This window comes from Martes martes, assembly GCF_963455335.1.
Source record: "Martes martes genome assembly, chromosome: 1".
Lineage (NCBI taxonomy): Eukaryota > Metazoa > Chordata > Mammalia > Carnivora > Mustelidae > Martes > Martes martes.
Window position 1 is genome coordinate 210,831,185 of NC_137888.1, and position 21,994 is coordinate 210,853,178.

The following is a 21,994-nucleotide window of genomic DNA, read 5'->3' on the forward strand; positions in this document are numbered from 1 at the left end:
CTCTTGGTTTTCTGTGGTATCTGGGAACTTGGAAACACCAAGCCACATTGCTTTCAGAGCTAGAAGATATGGGAGCCAGTCCCTCAGGTTTGCCATACAAGTTGGGGCCCGATGTGTGTGGTCTTAAACTTTCACTCTTCAGGGAGATTCTGAGTTGGGGATTCTCTCCTGGTTGTAAGGTGCTGTCCCAGGAGTGGGGTCGATGGTGTGAGCATACCTCAGCTTTTCCTACCTGTTTAGAGGTCAGTATTTTCTCAGTCCTCTGATATGTAGGAGTCACCCAACCAGTTTCTGGATTTCTCTCAGAGGGAATTAATCTCTGTGTACCTGTATGGTGAGTGTGTTCCCAGGGGGACGGGGAGGTCAGGAACCGTCTCTTCTGTCATATGGATGGTTTGGTGAGAATTCATTAAGTTTAAACATTTAACCAGACCAATATTAGGTCAGATTTATTTAATATGCAGTATTGGGCAATGTAAAGGAGTGTTTAAAAAAAGACACCTTAGGGTCCTATAAAAATGACAGTTTGTAGGACAAAAATGATCAGATACTGGAAATCAAATACTGGTGGCATCAGTCTTAATATCTGTCTCCATGGCCACATTGCCTCCTCCTTTTCTCTGCGTCTCCTTCACTTCTACCTGTTTTATAAGGAAACATATGATTTCTATTTAGGGGTCACCCAGATAACCTAGTGTAAGTGCATCCTTTGGAAAGACCCCTTTTCCAAGTAAGTTCTAATACCATTCATCTTTTTATTATATGAGGTACTAATCACAAATTAGGGGGATTAGGATGTGGACATATCATATCAGGGGCCCCCATTTCACCTCCTACAGATGTGCTTTGATTGACTCCATCAAGAGGCCTATTCTCATCTGACACTGGGAAGGACAGTTTCTTGTCCCTGGGTGTCATGTTCCAGCATGACATCTATATTTGCTGCCACCACCTTGTGACTGGAGGAGAACCAGTCCTAGGACAAAGCCAGCAAATGTAGAACAGAGTGAAGCCCACTCCCCTGTTTCACATTCCCTGTCTCGAAGTTCTAATAATGACACTGTTTCCTGTTCGATCATATTAGGGATAGGTATATTTCTCTTCTTAGAACTAAAGGCTTCCTCACTGATGAAACACCAATAACTCACAATTATTTCAAAATGAGATGATATCATTATACCAATTGTATAGATAATGAAACTGGTCTAGTGGATGGATGCTAATATTGCCTCAAAGGAATACACTTGACCAGTGACTGGTCTCCATAATTACTAAGTTGGGGTGTGAAAGGTGAGCTCCGTTGCCTCACTGTAGCCTGATTGGGTTTCAACTGACATGGTCTGTTTTGGGATGAGGGAGAAGCAAGTCTCTAAATATGACAACAGTCATTTTTCTATCCTTTCTCTGAGCTATTCATATTCTGCATTTACTTCTTCTGAGTCATCCATACAAACATAAAACTTTGATCTCTGCCTCAGGCTCTACCTCTGAGGAACTGAGAAAAGCCTTGAAGTAAGAATTGATATAATTTGTCAAACTTAAAAAGCTAAAGAAAAATAAAAGTTAGGTTTCAACTCTCAGTTAAAATATACTTGGCTGTTATGTTATCTACTTGTGTTAGAAGCATTCAGTGATAGAAGAATTAAACTTCCTTGTTCTCCTGTGATTCATATAACGTTGATTTATTCTTACACCGCAGCCCAGGGCACATGGCTCAATCACAGAAAAAAAGGTATCCTAATTATGAGTTTCTTCAAGGCACCCTGCATGTCACTATTCCTCAGACTGTAGATAAAGGGGTTCATCATTTGAGGAATCATGATGTACATCACGGAGGCCACAGCAGTCTTTCTGGAAGAGTCACTAACTGCAGAAATAATGTACACTCCAAAAGCTGTCCCATAGAACAAGGACACAACTGACAGGTGAGACCCACAGGTGGAGAAAGCTTTATACTTCCTGCCTGCTGATGGCATTCTCAAAACAGAGGAGAAAATTTGAGTGTAAGAGAAAATGATTCCAGAGAGTGGAACACCCCCAAATAAGCCAGCTGCAAAATATGCCAAGATATTATTGATGAGAGTATCAGAGCAAGCAAGCTTGACAATCTGACCAAGTTCACAGAAGAAGTGGGGGATGTCCAAGTCCTTACAGAAGGATAACTGTAGTATCATCAGACTATGGAGCAGGGCATTGGCAATGCTAGTGAGCAGGGAGAGCACTGTCAGCAGGCCACAGAGTTGGGCATTCATGATAACGGTGTACCTCAAGGGATGGCAGATGGCCACATAGCGGTCATAGGCCATTGCTGCAAGGAGAAAATTTTCCAAACCAACAAAAGTCAAGACAAAAGCAGACCTGGGTGAGGCAGCCTGTATAACTGATGCTCTGAATCTGTGCTTGGATGTTCACCAGCATCTTTGGGATGGTGGTTGTGCTTAAACAGATGTCAGTAAAGGACAGGTTGGAGAGGAAGAAGTACATAGGGGTGTGGAGGTGGGAGTCAGAGATGACAGCCAGGATAATGAGCAGATTTCCTAGGATGGTGACCAGGTATGTGGACAGGAAGAGACTGAAGAGGAGGTGCTGCAGGTCTGGATCATCTGTCAGTCCTAGGAGAAAGAATTCTGAAAATACTGTCTGGTTTCTGGGTTCCATGTTGTTGATGAATCTGATGGAAAACATGGGGGGAAAAAAAAATAAAGGAATGGTCTCTGGGTGAGCCACAGCAACATCACCTGGGAATTGTTAGAAATACAAATTCTGGTATCAGTCCAGATATACTGCTTTATTAAAATTTATTTATTATAGTTTATTAAACTCTGAGGTGCAGAGCAGCCATCTATTTTTGGCAAGCCAGCCAGATGAATTTGATATCACCAAAGTTTAAGAGCCAGTGCTTTTAGAAAAATGAAAAAAAAAATTGAGAATCCATGCTAATTTTTCCTATGCTAATTTTTCCATCATTATTTCCTGGTCTTTTCCCCCCTCTTTCCTCCATTGGCCCTTATTTTGTTTTTTTGATCACAAGCTCTGCTTCACACATTGTGTTAAGTGCTAAGTTTAAGATGAATAAGAATGGTGTTTCCTTCAGAAATACTTCTTTTCTCCAAACAGTAGAAAGACAAGAATGATGTTATTCAGTCTCTCCTACAGAGTCTGCTCTGCCATCTTTGACATGCTCAGAATCATCTGAAAGGTGTGTCAAGTTACTGACGAGTTAAGTCATTTTATTACTCCATTCACCCATGGGGACACTTAGGTGAGGTGAATTATATCATGGATATGAAGTACACAGTGTATGGCAAAGACTAGGTCTGAGTTCAGGTCATCTGACTGCTGAAATGACAGTCTCTTTTTTTAAGTTTTTATTGAAGTTCCAGTTAGTTAACTTAGAGTGAAATATTAATTTCAGGTAACAGTCCATGATTCAACACCTCCACACAATACCAGGTGATCAAACAAGTGCCTTTCTTGAACTCCATCATCTAAATTATCCCTCCCAAGCCCTCCTCTCTGGTACCCATCCATTTTCTCTATAGTTAAGAGTCTGTTTCATGGTTTCTCCTCTCTCTTTTCCCCTGTACTCATTTGTTTTGTTTTTTAAGTTCCACATATGGGATGACTTGACTGACTTGACCAGTCATTTTTAATGCTCCTGGATTATACAGCATTAGCATTCTTAAAACATCTTATGTTTCACAAGTTCCTATTATAGTTTTAATATTTTCATTTTGAGAAATGCCTTAAATCATTCGTCACATACAAGGCATGTCTACCTCTATCCATGACATAGAGTAGCAGTGTGAAAATATGTAGCAGGTCATGGCATTTATTCAAGTGTATGCTCTACACCTTAGCATAGATTGAAAAGTGTTGTTTATAAAATTGAAAGTCTTAGGACTCCTTCATGGAAATGCTACTCATCTATGTTAGTGGTTCATTCTAAGAGAAACTAGGCAACTATGTCAGTGATGTTCTCTGTCCTTAGGGGACTTTCCCACCCAAGGTGGGAAACTCAAACTCAACACTTAAAAAACAGATAATCATGTCAGAAAATGGGCAGAAGACATGAATAGACACTTCTTCAATGAAGACATACAAATGGCTAACAGACACATGAAAAAATGCTCATCATCATTAGCCATCAGGGAGTGTGGTGAAAAAACAATGAATTCTGTTACACTGAAAATAAATAAAAAATTTAATAAAAAAAAAACCACATTGAGATAACACCTTACTCTAGTTAGAATGGCCAGTTTTAACGAGACAGTAAAGGAGAGGATGTGGAGAAAGGGGAACCCTCTTACATTGTTGGTGGGAATGCAAGTTGGTGTAGCCACTTTGGAAAACAGTGTGGAGATTCCTTCAGAAATTAAAAATAGAGCTTCCCTATGACCCTGCAATTGCACTACTGGGTATTTACCTCAAAGATACAGATAACAGGGGAGGTGAACCATGAGAGACTATGGACTCTGAAAAACAACCTGAGGGTTTTGAAGGGGCAGGGGGTGGGAGGTTGGGGGAACCAGGTGGTGGGTATTAGGGAGGGCACAGATTGCATGGAGCACTGGGTGTGGTGAAAAAACAATGAATACTGTTATGCTGAAAATAAATAAAAAATTTAATTAAAAAAAAGATACAGATAACAGTGAAAAGAAGGGCCATCTGTACCCACAATGTTCACAGCAGCAATGGCCACAGTCACAAAACTGTGGAAAGAGCCAAAATGTCCTTCAACAGACGAACGGATAAAGAAGATATGGCTCATATATACAATGGAGTATTATGCCTCCATCAGAAAGGATGAATACCCAACTTCTGTATCAATATGGACGGGACTGGAGGAGATTATGCTGAGTGAAATAAGTCAAGCAGAGAAAGTCAGTTATCGTATGGTTTCACTTGTGGAGCATAAGGAATAACATGGAAGACATTGGGAGTTGGAGAGGAGAAGTGAGTTGGGAGAAATTGGAGGGGGAGAGGAGCCATGAGAGACTGTGGACTCTGAGAAACAAACTCAGGGTTTTGGAGGGGAGGGGACAGGGGGATGGGTAAGCCTGGTAGTGGGTATTAAGAAGGGCACGTATTGCATGGAGCACTAGGTGTGGCACATAACAATCTTGGAATATGGGAAAAAAATTAAAAAAACAAAAATGTAAATTTTATGCTATGTGAATTTTGCCTCAATTTTAAAATAATAAATACCATGTGATCTCACTTGTGTGGAGTTTAAGAAATGAAACTGATGAACAGAAGGAGCAAAAAAGAGAGGAAGGCAAACCATAAAATGGGTTCTTACTAGAAAGGACAAACAGGGTTGCTGGAGGGGAGGTGGGTTGGGGGTGGTTTAAATGGGTGGTGGGCATTAAGGAGAGCACTCGTCATGATGAGCACCAAGTGTTGTATGTAAGTGACGAATCACTAAATTCCACTCCTGAAACTGGTATTACACTGTATGTTAACTAACTGGGATTTAAATAAAAACTTGAAATTAAAAATTTTAAAGAACATAAAATAGGAAAAGGACCTGAATACCCAGCTTCTTAAAAAAGACATAAAATTACCATCACGTACATAAAAAGGTTCTCAACATCACTAGACATCAGGGAAATGCAAATCAAAACCTCCCTGAGATATTACTTTATATTTGTTTACATGGCTGTTACCAGAAACACCAAATACCCATGAGTAGATTAAAAAGACAACCCATCTACACTATTTTTTTTTCAAAAAAATGTTTTAATTTATTTATTTGTTAGAGAGAGAGAGAGCGAGCGAGCACAGGCAGACAGAGTGGTAGGCAGAGGCAGAGGGAGAAGCAGGCTCCCCGCCGAGCAAGGAGCCCGATGTGGGACTTGATCCCAGGATGCTGGGATCATGACCTGAGCCGAAGGCAGCTGCTCAACCAACTGAGCCACCCAGGCGTCCCCCATCTACACTATTTGTGGGATTATAAACTGGTACAGCCACCATGAAAAATAATATAGCAGGTCCTTAAAACACTAAAAGTACTATAAGGGAGACCCAAATAAGTTTAAAGAATATTTTATTGTTGGATAGATATGCACAGTGTGGTAGAAATGTCAGCTTGCCTTAAATAGCTTTATGGATTTAATGGAAATTATGTAATGTTATTGTGTTTGAGAGACTGGTTTTAAAATTGTTTGAAAGCAATGGAGAAATAGTATTTGATTTGATGGCAGATGAGAACAGAGTAATTGCTTTCTTATATATCAAGATTAATTATAGAGATACAGTAAGTAAAATGGTCTGGTTCTGAAGCAGAGTGAAAAATAGATCCAGTGAAATGGGCACACATCGGAAGATTCTATTGAGGACAGAAGCAGTGGACAGTTTACTTAACAACAATGTGGCATTGCAGGGGAAGGATGGTGCCATTCAACAAGTCTTTAGGTGGTAAAACTCTAAATATTGAAACAATACAAATTGTTTAGCAGGAAACTGGCATTATTAGAGTTCTTGTTAAGATAAGATTATCAGGATAATTGGTAAAAGAAATGACACCTCAGTTTGCCAAATTCCTTGCCTTTCTCAAATTCACATAGGCTGTTTGCCTCATGCTGAGACTGAGAATGCTTTGCTTTTATCTCCACCTCTTTTTTTAAATATTTTTTTCATATAAAAATTATGTTTATATTGTTGCATTTTTATACACTAATAATGAAATAGCAAAAGGGAACTTAAGAAAGCAATCCCATTTACAATTACACCAAAAATAATAAAATATCTTGGGATAAACTTAACCAAGGAGGTTTCACCTGTACTCTGAAAACTATAAAACACTGATGAAAGAAATTGAAGATGACACAAACAGATGGAAAGGTATTTCATTCTCATGGATTAGGACAATAAATATTGTTAAAATGTCCATACTACCCAAAGCAATCTACACATTTAATGCAATTCCTATAAAAATATCAACAGCATTTTTCACAGAACTAGAAGAAACAAACTTATCCTAAAATTTGCATGGAACCAAAAAAGAATCCCAGTAGCCAAAGCTGTCTTGAAAAAGAACAAAGCTGGGGCTATCACAATCACATTTCCAGATTTCAAAATGTACAACAGAGCTATAGTAATCAAAACAGTAGGGTGCTGATGCAAAAATAGACACATAGATCAACAGAACAGGATAGAAAGCCCAGAAATAAAACCCGCCATTATATGTTCAATTAATCTTTGACAAAGGAGGCAAGAATATGCAATGGGGGAAAAACATTGTCTTTTTAAAAAAATTTTTTTTAAAAGATTTTATTTATTTATTTGTTGGAGAGAGTGAGCACAGGCAGACAGAGAGGCAGGCAGAGGCAGAGGGAGAAGCAGGCTCCCTGCTGAGCAAGGAGCCCAATATGGGACTCGATCCCAGGACCCTGGGATCATGACCTGAGCCGAAGGCAGCTGCATAACCAACTGAGCCACCCAGGCGTCCCTTTTTTTCAAATTTTTTTATTTATTGTCAGCGTAACAGTATTCATTGTTTTTTCACCACAGCCAGTGCTCCATGCAATCTGTGCCCTCCCTAATACCCACCACCTGGTTCCCCCAACCTCCCACGCCCCACCCCTTCAAAACCCTCAGGTTGTTTTTCAGAGTCCATAGTCTCTCATGGTTCACCTCCCCTTCCAATTTCCCTCAACTCCCTTCTCCTCTCCATCTACCCTTGTCCTCTATATTATTTGTTATGCTCCACAAATAAGTGAAACCATATGATACTTGACTCTCTCTGCTTGACTTATTTCACTCAGCATAATCTCTTCCAGTCCTGTCCATGAATTTTTTAATTTTTTTTATAAACATATAATGTCTTATTAGCCCCAGGGCTACAGGTCTGTGAATCATCAGGTTTACACACTTCACAGCACTCACCATAGCACATACCTTCTCCAATGTCCATAACCCTACCCCACCTCCCTCTCCCTACCCCCCTCCCCTCAGCAACCCTCAGTTTGTTTTCTGAGATTAAGAGTTTGTCTCCCTCCTGATCCCATCTTGTTTCATTTATTCTTTTCTCACCCCCCAAACCCCCCACATTGCATCTCCACTTTCTCATAACAGGGAGATCATATGATAGTTGTCTTTCTCCAATTGACTTATTTCACTAAGCATAATACCCTCTAGTTCTATCTACGTCTTTGCAAATGGCAAGATTTCATTTCTTTTGATGGCTGCATAGTATTCCATTGTGTATATATACCACATCTTCTTTATCCATGCATCTGTTGGTGGACATCTAGGTTCTTTCCATAGTTTGGCTATTGTCTCCACCTCTTTTAAAAAGAGATTACTTTTAATTTTTTTCTAAAGATTTTATTTATTTATTTGAGAGAGGGAGACTGAGCAAGAGAGAGCAGAGCACAAGCCAGGGGAGGGGCAGAGGGTGAGGGAGGAGCACACACCCCACTGAGCCGGGAGCCCAATATGGGACTCAATCCCAGGACCCTGCAATTGTGACCTGAGGTGAAGGCAGATGTTTAATGATTGAGCCATCCAGGTGCCCTGCTTTTTATTATTTTAAGGTTTATTTTTATTTATTTGAGAGAGAGTGTGTGAATGTGAGGAGAGGGAGAGGGAGAGGGAGGGAATCCCCAAACTATTCCCCGCTGAGCACAAAGCCCATCGTGGGGCTGGATCATATGACCCTGAGATCATGACCTGAACCGAATCAAGAGTTGGACTCTTAACTGACTGAGTCACCCAGGAACCTCTCTTTTTTTAATTATATATTTAAAGTGTACATAATGATGAGTTGATACACATACATAATGGAATTATTACTGTGAGCAAGCTAATTAACGTACCCATCTCCTCACATGGTTACCTTTGTTCTAGTGTCTAGTCATTAAGAGCACATCAAATCAAGGCTGAGGCAAGTCCTCTGACTATAATCACACCATTGTTTGGCATTTTCCCCACCCTCTCCTTCTGTCACTAACATTTTCCTGAGAACAGTTCCCCTAAAACAACCATATAAAGAATCACTTACTCTAATTCTTCTTCGATGGTTCCCAAAAAATCAGTTGAACAGTGTTCATATAAAGTTTTAAAAATACCAAAGCTAAAGAAACCAAAGTCAGTTTTCAAACCTAAGTTGAACTCCCTTTATGGTGTTTAGCCACTGAAACATAAAAACTTACTGAGGGAAGGGTCAGACAATCTGACTCACCCAGTATTCCTTTACTTCGACTCATTCTAGAAGCCCAAGAGCAAGGCAGATGACACAATAAGAAGATGTTTCTCAGATGAGTTCCTTCAAGGCTCCCTTCATGTTCTTGTTCCTCAGGCTGTAGATAAAGGGGTTCAACATTGGAGGGACCATGGCATACATCACGGAGGCACTTGCAGTATCCCTGGAAGAATGAGTAACTGGAGAACTAATGTACACCCCAAAAGCTGTCCCATAGAACAAAGAAACAACTGAGAGATGAGAACCACAGGTAGAAAAGGCTTTGTATTTCCCTCCAGCTGATGACATTCTTCGAGTGGAAGAGACAATTTGAATGTAAGAGAAAATAATCCCAAGGAGAGGAACACCACCCAATATGCTAGTTACTAAATACACCAGGATGTTATTGATGAGGGTATCAGAACAGGCGAGTTTGATGACCTGAGCAAGTTTACAGAAGAAGTGGGGAATTTCCAGGTCTGTGCAGAAGGAGAGTCATAGCACCATCAGACTGTGGAGTAGGGCATCTGCAGTGCTGATGCTCAGGGAGAGTAGAATCAGCAAGCCACAGAAGTGGGGATTCATGATGACTGTGTACCGCAGTGGATGGCAGATGGCCACATAGCGATCATAAGCCATTGCAGCAAGGAGGAAGTTTTCCAAGCCTGCAAAAAAGAGGACAAAACCAACCTGGGTGAGGCAGCCTGTGTAACTGATGGATTTGCTTTGTCCTTGGATGTTCACCAGCATCTTGGGAATGGTGGTGGTGCTGAAGCAGATGTCAGTGAAGGCCAGGTGGGAGAGGAAGAAGTACATGGGCGTGTGGAGGTGGGAGTCAGAGCTGATAGCCAGGATGATGAGCAGGTTTCCAAGCACAGTGACCAGGTATACGGTCAGGAACAGTCCAAATAGAAGGGGCTGCCCTTCTGGATCTTCTGAGAGACCCAGGAGGAGGAATTCTGCTACACCTGTTTGGTTTTCTGGCTCCATGTTCTTGATGAGACTGATGGAAATAATACAGAGGAGAGGATATGCAACAGATGTACAAGGATCCCTTGTATATATACAATGGAATATTACTCAGCCATCAGAAAGGATGAATACCCAACTTCTGCATCAACATGGATGAGACTGGAGGAGATTACGTCGAGTGAGCTAAGTCAAGCAGAGAAAGTCAACTCTCATGTGGTTTCACTTACTTGTGGAAAATAAGGAAAAACATGAAGGACATTAGGAGAAAGAAAGGAAAAGTCAATTGGGGGAAATCAGAAGGGGAGACCAACCATGAGAGACTGTGGACTCCAAGAAACTAACTGAGGATTTTAGAGGGGAGGGGGGTGGAGGGATGGGTGAGCCTGGTGGTGGGTATCAAGGAGAGCAAGGATTGTATGGAGCCCTGGGTGTTATACATAAACAATGAGTCTGGGAATTCTACATCAAAAACTAATGATGTATGGTGAGTAACATAACATAATAAAAAAAGAGAGAAAATCCTGACATGAATTGAATCATATTATTTTTTCTTTTAAAACCGTACACAAAGATAAACTTGAAATGGATAATAGACCTCAACGTGAGACAGGAATCCATCAGAATCCTAGAGGAGAACATAGGCAGTAACCTCTTCGATATCAGCCACAGCAACTTCTTTCAAGATAAGTCTCCAAAGGCGATGGAAACAAAAGTGAAAATGAACTTTTGGGACTTCATCAAGATCAAAAGCTTCAGCACGGCAAAGGAAACAGTCAATAAAACAAAGAGGCAACCCACGGAATGGGAGAAGATATTTGCAAATGACAGTACAGACAAAAGGTTGATATCCAGGATCTATAAAGAACTCCTCAAACTCAACACACACAAAACAGACAATCATATTAAAAAATGGGCAGAAGATATGAACAGACACTTCTCCAATGAAGACATACAAATGGCTATCAGACACATGAAAAAATATTCAGCATCATTAGCCATCAGGGAGATTCAAATCAAAACCACATTGAGATACCACCTTACACCAGTTAGAATGGCCAAAATTAGCAAGATAAGAAACAACGTGTGTTGGAAAGGATGTGGAGAAAGGGGAACCCTCTTCCACTGTTGATGGGAATGCAAACTGGTGCAGCCACTTTGGAGAACAGTGTGGAGATTCCTCAGGAAATTAAAAATAGAGCTTCCCTATGACCCTGCAATTGCACTACTGGGTATTTACCCCAAAGATACAGATGGAGTGAAAAGAAGGGCCATCTGTACCCCAATGTTTATAGCAGCAATGGCCACGGTCGCCAAACTGTGGCAAGAACCAAGATGCCCTTCAACGGATGAATGGATAAGGAAGATGTGGTCCATATACACTATGGAGTATTATGCCTCCATCAGAAAGAACGAATACCCAACTTTTGTAGCAACATGGATGGGACTGGAAGATATTATGCTGAGTGAAATAAGTCAAACAGAGAGTCAAGTATCATATGGTTTCACTTATTTGTGGAGCATAACAAATAACATGGAGGACAAGGGTAGATGGAGAGGAGAAGGGAGTTGAGGGAAATTGGAAGGGGAGGTGAACCATGAGAGACTATGGAGTCTGAAAAACAACCTGAGTGTTTTGAAGGGGCGGGGGGTGGGAGGTTGGGGGAACCAGGTGGTGGGTATTAGGGAGGGCACAGATTGCATGGAGCACTGGGTGTGGTGAAAAAACAATGAATACTGTTACGCTGAAAAGAAATAAAAAATTTAATTAAAAAAAAGAGAGGTTAGGGAAAATTTCTATTAACTCACCTCTTATATTTAAGTATGCATTTCATGGTGTTAGCATTTTATGTTGCTGGCTAGTTTTTTAGCTCACTAAAAATTGTAAATGTTATAATGTAGAGACGAAGAGAGAAAGTAACATCAAAAGCATAATGACATTAAAGATCTGCTGTTTCAATGGACTCCAATACGCTATTATAATCTCAATAGGTGTCAATGAGGCTTCCATTATCATCAACATGAATGGTCATAATGACTCTTTGAAATCCATTAAAAAAAAAAAAAGATGTTCTAGAAACAACAATCAGACAACAAAGAGAAATAAAAGGTATCCAAATTGGCAAGGAAGAAGTCAAACTCTCTCTCTCTTTGCAGATTACATGATTCTTTATATGGAAAACCTGAAAGACACCACCCCCAAACTACTAGAACTCATACAGCAATTCAGTAATGTGGCAGGATACAAAGTCAATGTCCAGAAATCAGTGGCTTTCTTATACACTAACAATGAAAATACAGAAAGGCAAATTAGAGAATCGATACCATTTACTATAGCACCAAGAACGATAAGATACCTGGGAATAAACCTAACCAAAGAGGTTAAGGATCTGTACTTGAGGAACTACAGAACACTCCTAAAAGAAATTGAAGAAGACACAAAAAGATGGAAGACCATTCCATGCTCTTGGATTGGAAGAATAAACACTGTCAAAATGTCTATATTGCTTAGAGCAATCTATACTTTTAATGCCATTCCGATCAAAATTCCACCAGTATTTTTCAAAGAGCTAGAGCAAATAATCCTAAAATTTGTATGGAATCAGAAGAGACCCCGAATTGCTAAGGAAATGTTGAAAAACAAAAATAAAACTGGCAGCATCACGTTACCTGATTTCAAGCTTTACTACAAAGCTGTGATCACCAAGACAGCATAGTACTGGCATAAAAACAGACACATAGGCCAGTGGAACAGAGTAGAGAGCCCAGATACGGACCCTCCACTCTATGGTCAATGTGGTTTTAATTTGAATCTCCCTGATGTCTAGTGATGATGAACATTTTTTCATGTGTCTGGTAGCCATTTGTATGTCTTCATTGGAGAAGTGTCTGTTCATGTCTTCTGCCCATTTTTTGACATGATTATCTTTTTTTTGTGTGTTGAGTTTGAGAAGTTCTTTATAGATCCTGGATAGCAACCTTTTGTCTGTACTGTCATTTGCAAATATCATCTCCCATTCCGTGGGTTGCCTCTTTGTTTTGTTGACTGTTTCCTTTGCCGTGCAGAAGCTTTGGATCTTGATGAAGTCCCAAAAGTTCATTTTCACTTTTGTTTCCTTTGCCTTTGGGGACATATCTTGAAAGAAGTTGCTGTGGCTGATATCAAAGAGGTTACTGCTTATGTTTTCCTCTATGATTCTGATGGATTCTTCATAGAGAAGAACATAAACAGTAACCCAAAGTCCAGTTTTATTAATACTATTTGTTGAAGAAACTACCCCTTCCCCATTGAATATTCTTGGAGCCCTTGTCAAAGATTAGTTGACTGTGTATGTGTCATTTATTTATTGACTCACTATTCCATTCCATTGGGATCTGTGTGTGCTTTTGTGCCACTATTTTTTAAAAATTTTTGTTCATTTATTTGACAGACAGAGATCACAAGTAGGCAGAGAGGCAGGCAGAGAGAGAGAGGGGGGAGGAAGCAGGATCCCCGCTTAGCAGAGAGCCTGATGTGGTGCTTAATCCCAGGACCCTGAGATCATGACCTGAGCAGAAGGCAGAGGCTTTAACCCACTGAGCCACCCAGGCACCTCCTTTTATGCCTGTATTATAATGTTGTGATTACTATAGTTTTGTGTTGTTTAGACTTTTTTTTGTTTATTCATTTGACAGACATCACAAGTAGGCAGAGAGGCAGGCAGAGAGAGAGAGGAGGAAGCAGGCTCTGAGAGCCTGAAGTGGGGCTCGATCCCAGGACCCTGGGATCATGACCTGAGCTGAAGGCAGAGGCTTTAACCCACTGAGCCACCAAGCGACCTCTAATTACTATAGTTTTGATACGTAGCTTGATATAAGGAAGAGTAGTGCCTCACGCTTTGTTTCTCTTGTTCAAGATTGCTTTCACTCCTTGGAGTCTTTTGTGATTCCATATACATTTTAAGTTTTTTTCCCATCTATTTATACATACTATATAGTGAAAAGTATATACCCAGCCTCAGAATCAGAAAAGCAGTCATCCTGAATTCCTCCCTCTGGAGTCTTGGCCTTGAAGGATTTGCACTGCCCTGGATCACAGTGAGAGTAAAATTGCTTGGCTAATGAGGAGCTCTGGAAATTGAACCTCTAGGGATACAGACACTGCAATCTACCTGTGACCACTTGCTTCAACAGTTCTTCTCCAGAAAAGAAGTAGTACACCTGAGCCTCATCTCATAGATGATCCTTCTTGCCCTGGAGCCTGAGGGTTACTCAGTCTTTCCGCCCTTCCTGAGTATTGATCTTCCATTTGGTGCATTCAGAGAAAATGTCAAATCATTCTGTGATGGCCACCAGGTAATCTGATTTCCGTTAGGCAATGTTTGGAAATGAGGATAGATATTTTATTACAGTTCCATCCAGAGGAAGCTGTGAAGACTTCATGCATCAAATGATTAGAACCATGTCACCAGGGTCCTCCTGAATGTCATCTTCTTCACATGTTTCCTTGAACTTTACCCCAATCTCAAGTACTGCTGATTTACTAATATCATACTGTACCATATGCACTATAGCCAGGACCATTTTCCTACTGGGTAGAAATATATTTTTATAAAACAGAGTGGCTGTTATAAAATTATCTGACATTAACTTGCAGTCTGGTGGTCGTGGGAGGCAGGAAGCTTGGTAAAGTTCACTTCATCTTCCCATTCCTAGTTATTTTTTTTTTTAGATTTGTAGATGGTGTATTTTTATTATGTGTATTATACATCAATAAAACATTCCTGGTTCTTGACATACTTATGTATTATCTCAGTTGCTTGCCTCTGGGGTCTTTGTTGAGCCAGAAAGAATCTTCAGCTGCCTCCCCAGTCTGTTTCTCTTTATAAAGTTACCAAATGTTTCAAGTAATCAGAACAGTATATATAGTGTAACTTTTTTTTAAAAAAATGGCCATCGCTTAACCCTTTGTTGAATTAACATGGATGACACTCTGCTGTATCAGCTTCAGGCTTTTGTTAAAGGAACAGAATAATTACATACAGAAGGCACCTACTTTTTTTTTTAAAAGATTTTATTTGTCAGAGAGAGAGAGAGAGAGAGAGAGAGCGCTACAGAACAGAAGCAGGGGGGAGCAGCAAGGCAGGCGGAGAAGCAGACACCCTGCTGAGCAGGGAGCCCGATGTGGGACTTGATCCCAGGACCCTGGGATCATGCCCTGAGCCAAAGGCAGGCACTTCACTGGCTGAGCCACCCAGACATCCTGAAGGCACCTACTTCTTATCCCTCTCTTCTAGTCTCCATCCCATCCCAAGACAGTGTTTGTCTCTGGTGGTGCTCCTTCTGCTGGTCTAGAAAACACACATTTGATTGTGCTGTCACTCCACCTTCTCTGACAGATTCATCAACAACATGGGACTCAGAAACAAAACAGGGGTTTCAGAATTCCTTCTTATGGAAATGACAGAGGACCCAGAACTGAAGCCCTTTCTCTTCATTCTGTTTCTGTCCATATACCTGGTCACCATCCTGGGAAACCTGCTCATCATCCTGGCTGTCATCTCTGACTCCCACCTCCACACCCCCATGTACTTCTTCCTCTCCAACCTGTCCTTTACTGACATCTGCTTAAGCACAACCACCGTCCCAAAGATGCTGGTGAACATCCAAGCACAGAACCAGAGCATCACTTATGCAGGCTGCCTCACACAGATCTACTCTATCCTGGCTTTTGGTGGTTTGGAAGGTTTTCTTCTTGCAGTAATGGCCTATGACCGCTATGTGGCCATTTGTCATCCACTGAGGTACACAGTCATTATGAACTCCCACCTCTGTGGCCTGCTGGTTCTACTCTCCTTGTGTGTTAACATTGTGGATGCCCTGATGCACAGTCTGATGGTATTACAACTGACCTTCTGCACAGACCTTGAAATCCCTCTCTTCTTCTGTGAAGTTGTTCAGGTCATCCAGCTTGCATGTTCTGACACCCTCATCAATAACATCCTGATATATTTTGCAACTAGCATATTTGGTGGTATTCCTCTGTGTGGAATCATTTTCTCTTACACTCAGATAGTGTCCTCTGTTTTGAGAATTCCATCAGCAGGTGGAAAGTATAAAGTTTTTTCCACTTGTGGGTCTCACCTGTCAGTTGTGTCTTTATTTTATGGGACAGGTTTGGGGGTGTACATTAGTTCTGCTTTCACTGACTCTTCCAGAAACACTGCAGTGGCCTCAGTGATGTACTCTGTGGTCCCTCAGATGATGAACCCCTTCATCTACAGCCTGAGGAACAGGGACATGAAGGGAGCCTTGAAGAAACTTATAAGTAGGACACCTTCTCTTTAGTGATTGTGTCATTGGCATTTTACTGGTTCCTAGAATGAGTCAAAGTGACAAAAATACATAATGAGTCAGAATATCTGATTCTTGCATCATCAGCTTCTTCTAAAATTACAAGATAGCACAGTGGCCTTGTGCATTTTAATTTGATGTGGAAAACTAATTTACACTTTTATCCAGCAATGTGGTGTTTAGCAAGTGGTTTCAAATCTCTAAGCTCAGTTTCTTAGTCAGAGTACCTAAAAGCAGAACCAGGATCAGGGGTTCTTGTAGTAGTGATTTTGTGAGGTTTGTTTTTAGAAGAGAAGTGGGATAGAGTGGACAGAACAGGGAAAGAATTTAAATGAGGATGTTGTGAGTCTACCTGATTCTCGGGTCATGTCATGAGAATCGCATTCCAGTGTTGAAACTACTAGGAGGCCAGGTGCTGATATTTTACACCTTGATTCAGTAATCACCAATTCCAGTCACTGGAAAGTGTACCTGTGTAGGGCAACATCAGCAACCAGTACACTCAGTTCCAGGACATATAATAGGGCATTATTAGATTATCTTAGTGGTTTGGCATGTTAGGAGTTAATTAAATTTTACCAGTGAGAAGGTCTTTGGTTGTAATAAGAAAAAGAAATCCGGACTTTACGATGCTCAAAACATAAAGAGGGTTATGAGGTAATGGATGTGTTAGTTAGCTTTCCTGTTGCAGTCAGTGCATGGTGCATACATAAATTGAGTCATCACGTTGTACACCTTAACTTTATACAGATGTGCTCTCTATTATTATGTTACATATGGAGACATTACAAGATTGGTATTCTTGTGAGCCTGAAAGATATTTTGATTGGTACTTTTCTTCATTTATAAATTTATCATACATTTCAGGGTGAAAAGAATGTTTTATACTTGGGCTAGAATTATTATGTATATGAATATACCTAGTCTCCTTAAGATACTTCTTTAAAAATTTTCTTTTAATTCAATTTGGTTAACATACACTGTATCATTAGGTTCAGCTGTAGAATTTAGTGATTCACCAGTTGTATACAACACCCAGTGCTCATTTAATCAAGTGCCGTCCTTAGTGCCCTTCACCCCTTTACCCCAGCCTGCCACCCGCCTCCCTTTCATCTGTTTTCTTTCTTAAATTCCTCATGTAAGTGAAAACATATGGTTCCTCAAAAGTTAAAAATAGAACTACCCTATGATGCAGCAATACAAAAATACTGATTTGAAAAGGCACATGCACCCTGATGTTTACAGCAGCAATATCAAAATAGACAAACTATGGAAAGAGCCCATGTGCCCATTGACAGATGAATGGATAAAGAAGCTTTGGTGTACACACACATATACACACACACAGGAATATTACTCAGCCATAAAAAAGGATGAAATCTTGCCATTTGCAATGATGTGGATGGAACTAGAGGGTATTATGCTAAGTGAAATAAGTCAGTCCTCTGGATATTTCTAAAGACTTTCCCTAAATGGTTGAATAATTTAACATGCTTATCAAAATGCCTGGTGATCCATATTATCACTAGCACATTTTCATTTATACTGACAATCTAGCAAACATAAAATTATTTCATTATTTGGGATTTCCCTTATTATCTCTGAGATTGAGTGTCATTTCATATATTTATGGGCCATTTATTTTACTCTCTGTTAACTATCTGTTTATGGCTTTTCTTCTGAGCTGTTGTCAAAATGGCAGAATTTCTTTGTATTTTAATGGCAGAATAATAGTGCATCATATATACACCAAATTGTCTCTATCTATTCTTCTGTCAGTGGACACTTAGGTTATTTATATATCTTGGTTATTGTGAATAATGCTGAAATTAACACGTGAGAGCAGATACCACTTCAAGATACTGATTTTGCTTCCTCTGCATATACACCCAGAAGTGGAATTACAGGGTCATGTAGTAGTTCTATCTTTAATATTTTAAATTGAGGTGTAATTGGCATAAAACATTACTTTAATTTCAGGTGTACAATACAATGATTTGATATATGTATATATTGCAAAATGATAACCACAATAAATCTAGGTAACATTCATCACCATAAATAGTAAAAATTTTTCTTATTAACATATAGTGTATTATTTGTTTCAGGGGTACAGGTCTGTGATTCATCTGTCTTACACAGTTCAAAGTGCTCACCATAGCACATAACCTCCCCAGTGTCCATGACCCAGCCACCAATCCCTCTCACCACCCTCCACTCCAGCAACCCTCAGTTTGTTTCCTGAGATGTAGAGTCTCTTATGATTTGTCTCCCTCTCTAGTTTCATCTTGTTTCATTTTTCCCTACCTTCCCCTATGATCCTCTGCCATGTTTCTCAAATTCCACATATCATTGAGATCATATGATAATTGTCTTTCTCTGATTGACTTATTTCACTTAGCATAAAACCCTCTAATTCCATCTACGTCATAGCAAACAGCAAGATTTCATTTTTGATGGCTGTATAATATTCCATTGTATATATATACCACATCTTTATCCATTCATCTGTTGATGGACATCTATGCTCTTTCCATAGTTTGGCTGTTGTGGACATTGCTGCTATAAACATTGGGTTGCAGGTGCCCCTTCAGTTAAGTCCATTTTTATGTTTGAAGTAAATACCTGGTAGTGCAATTGCTGAGTCATAGGATAGCTCTATTTTCAACTTTTTGAGGTACCTCCATACTGTTTTCCAGAGTGGCTGCACCAACTTGCAGTCCCACCGACAGTGTAGGAGGGTTCCCCTTTCTCCCTATCCTTGGGAGAACAAGAAACAATGTCTGTTGTTTCCTGGCTTGTTAATTTTAGCCATTTTAGCCATTCTGACTAGTGTGAGGTGGTATCTCATTGTGGTTTTGATTTGTATTTCTCTGATTCTGAGTGATATTGAGCACTTTTTCATGTGTCTGTTGGCCATTTGGATGTCTTCTTTTTTAAAAAAATTTTTTTATTTACTTATTTGACACAGAGAGATCACAAGTAGGCAGAGAGAGAGGGGGAAGCAGGCTCCATGCTGAGCAGAGAGCACGATGAGGGGTTCGATCCCAGAACCCTGAGATCATGGCCTGAGCTGAAGGCAGAGGCTTAACCCACTGAGCTACCCAGGCGCCCCCATTTGGATGTCTTCTTTCCAGAAATATCTGTTCATGTTTTCTGCCCATTTCTTGATTAGATTATTTGTTCTTTGCGTGTTGAGTTTGATAAGTTCTTTGGATACTAGCCCTTTGTCTGATATGCCATTTGCAAATATCTTCTTCCATTCTCCCTGTTGTCTTTTGATTTTGTTGATTGTTTCCTTTGCTGTGCAAAAGATTTTGATCTTGATGCAAGTCTCAATAGTTCATTTTTGCCCTTGCTTCCCTTGCCTTTGGCAATGTGTCTAGACGGAAGTTGCTGTGGCTGAGCTTTTGGGTTCAAATGTAAATGGGATTGACTCCTTAATTTCTGTTTCTTCTGTCTTGTTGTTGTATAGAAATGCAACTGATTTCTGTGCATTGATTTTATATCTTGACACTTTACTGAATTCCTGTGTGAGTTCTAGCAGAGTGGAGTATTTTGGGTTTTCCACATATAGTATCATATCATCTGCAAAGAGTGAGAGTTTGACTTCTTTGCCAATTTGGATGCCTTTAATTTCTTTTTGTTGTCTGATTGCTGAGGCTAGGACTTCTAGTACTATGTTGAATAGTAGTGGTGATAATGGACATCCCCTGCCGTGTTCCTGACCTTAGCGGAAAAGCTCTCAGTTTTTCTCCATTGAGAATGATACTTGCGGTGGGTTTTTCATAGATGGCTTTGATGATATTGAGGTATGTACTCTCTATCCCTACCCTTTGCAGAGTTTTGATCAGGAAGGGATGCTGTACTTTGTCAGATGCTTTTTCAGCATCTATTGAGACTATCATATGGTTCTTGTTCTTTCTTTTATTAATGTGTTGTATTACATTGATTGATTTGTGGATGTTGAACCAAACTTGCAGTCCTGGAATAAATCCCACTTGGTCATGGTGAATAATCCTTTTAATGTACTGTTGGATCCGATTGTCTAGTATTTTGGTGAGAATTTTTGCATCTGTGTTCATCAAGGATATTGGTCTGTAATTCTCTTTTTTGATGGGATCCTTGTCTGGTTTTGGGATCAAGGTGATGCTGGCCTTTAAAATGAGTTTGGAAGTTGTCCTTCCATTTCTATTTTTTAGAAGAGTTTCAGGAGAATAGGTATTAATTCTTCTTTAAATGTTTGGTAGAATTCCCCTGGGAAGCCGTGTGGCCCTGGGCTCTTGTTTGTTGGGAGATTTTTGATGACTGTTTCAATCTCTTTACTGGTCATGGGTCTGTTCAGGTTTTCCATTTCTTCCTGGTTCAGTTTTGGTAGTTTTTATGTCTCTAGGAATGCATCCATTTCTTCCAGATTGTCAAAATTGCTGACATAGAGTTGCTCATAATATGTTCTCATAATTGTTTGTATTTCTTTAGTTTTGGTTGTGATCTCTCCTCTTTCATTCATGATTTTATTTATTTGGGTCCTTTCTCTCTCTCTCTTTTTTTTTTTAAGTCTGGCCAGGGGTTTATCAATCTTATTAATTCTTTCAAAGAACCGGCTCCTAGTTTCATTGATTTGTTCTGTTGTTTTTTTTTTTTTTTTTGTTTGTTTCTATTTCAGTGATTTCTGCTCTTATCTTCATTATTTATCTTCATATGCTGGGTTTAGGCTTTCTTTGTTGTTCTTTCTCCTGCTCCTTTAAGTGTAGGGTTAGGTTGTACATTTGAGACCTTTCTTGTTTCTTGAGAAAGGATTGTGCCACTGTATATTTTCCTCTCAGGACTGCCTTTGCTATGTCCTACAGATTTTGAACTGTTGTGTTTTCATTATCATTTGTTTCCATGAACTTTTTTCAATTCTTCTTTAATTTCCTGGCTGACCCATTCGTTCTTTAGAAGGATGCTCTTTAGTTTTCATGTATTTAGATTCTTTCCAAATTTCCTCTTGTGATTGAGTTCTAGCTTCAGAGCATTGTGGTCTGAAAATATGCAGGGAATGATCCCAGTCTTTTGATACCAGTTGAGACCTGATTTATGACCCCGGATGTGATCTATTCTAGAGAATGTTCCATGTGCACTAGAGAAGAATGTGTATTCTCTTGCTTTGGGATGGAATGTTCTGTATATATCTGTGATGTCCATCTGGTCTAGTGTGTCATTTAAGGCCTTTATTTCCTTGTTGATCTTTTTCTTGGATGATCTGTCCATTTCAGTGAGGGGAGTGTTAAAGTCCCCTACTATTATTGTATGATTGTTGATGTGTTTCTTTGATTTTGTTATTAATTGGTTTATGTAGTTGGCTGCTCCCATGTTCGGGGCATAGATATTGAAAATTGTTAGGTCTTCTTGTTGGACAGATCCTTTGAGTGTGATATAGTGTCCTTCCTCATCTCTTATTATAGTCTTTAGCTTAAAATCTAATTGATCTGACATAAGGATTGCCACCCCAGCTTTCTTTTG

The 21,994-nt window shown here is 39.9% G+C and overlaps 1 protein-coding gene and 2 pseudogenes across 3 annotated transcripts; 1 reads left to right on the top strand and 2 right to left on the bottom strand.

Moving 5' to 3' along the window:
* Positions 1-1,718: 1,718 nt before the first annotated feature.
* LOC308349557 (olfactory receptor 7G2-like) lies at positions 1,719-2,685 on the bottom strand (annotated as a pseudogene). The gene has a single exon. The product of its transcript is annotated as an olfactory receptor 7G2-like (transcript).
* Positions 2,686-9,259: 6,574 nt separating this feature from the next.
* On the bottom strand, positions 9,260-10,177 carry LOC308349630 (olfactory receptor 7G2-like; annotated as a pseudogene). Its single transcript has one exon. The product of its transcript is annotated as an olfactory receptor 7G2-like (transcript).
* A 5,370-nt stretch (positions 10,178-15,547) lies between these two features.
* On the top strand, positions 15,548-16,483 carry LOC308349594 (olfactory receptor 7G2-like; the record flags this gene model as incomplete). Its single annotated transcript, XM_080814371.1, has 1 exon — positions 15,548-16,483. One exon carries the CDS (start codon positions 15,548-15,550, stop codon positions 16,481-16,483), a length of 936 nt encoding a protein of 311 aa, XP_080670497.1.
* Between the last annotated feature and the right edge of the window lie 5,511 nt (positions 16,484-21,994).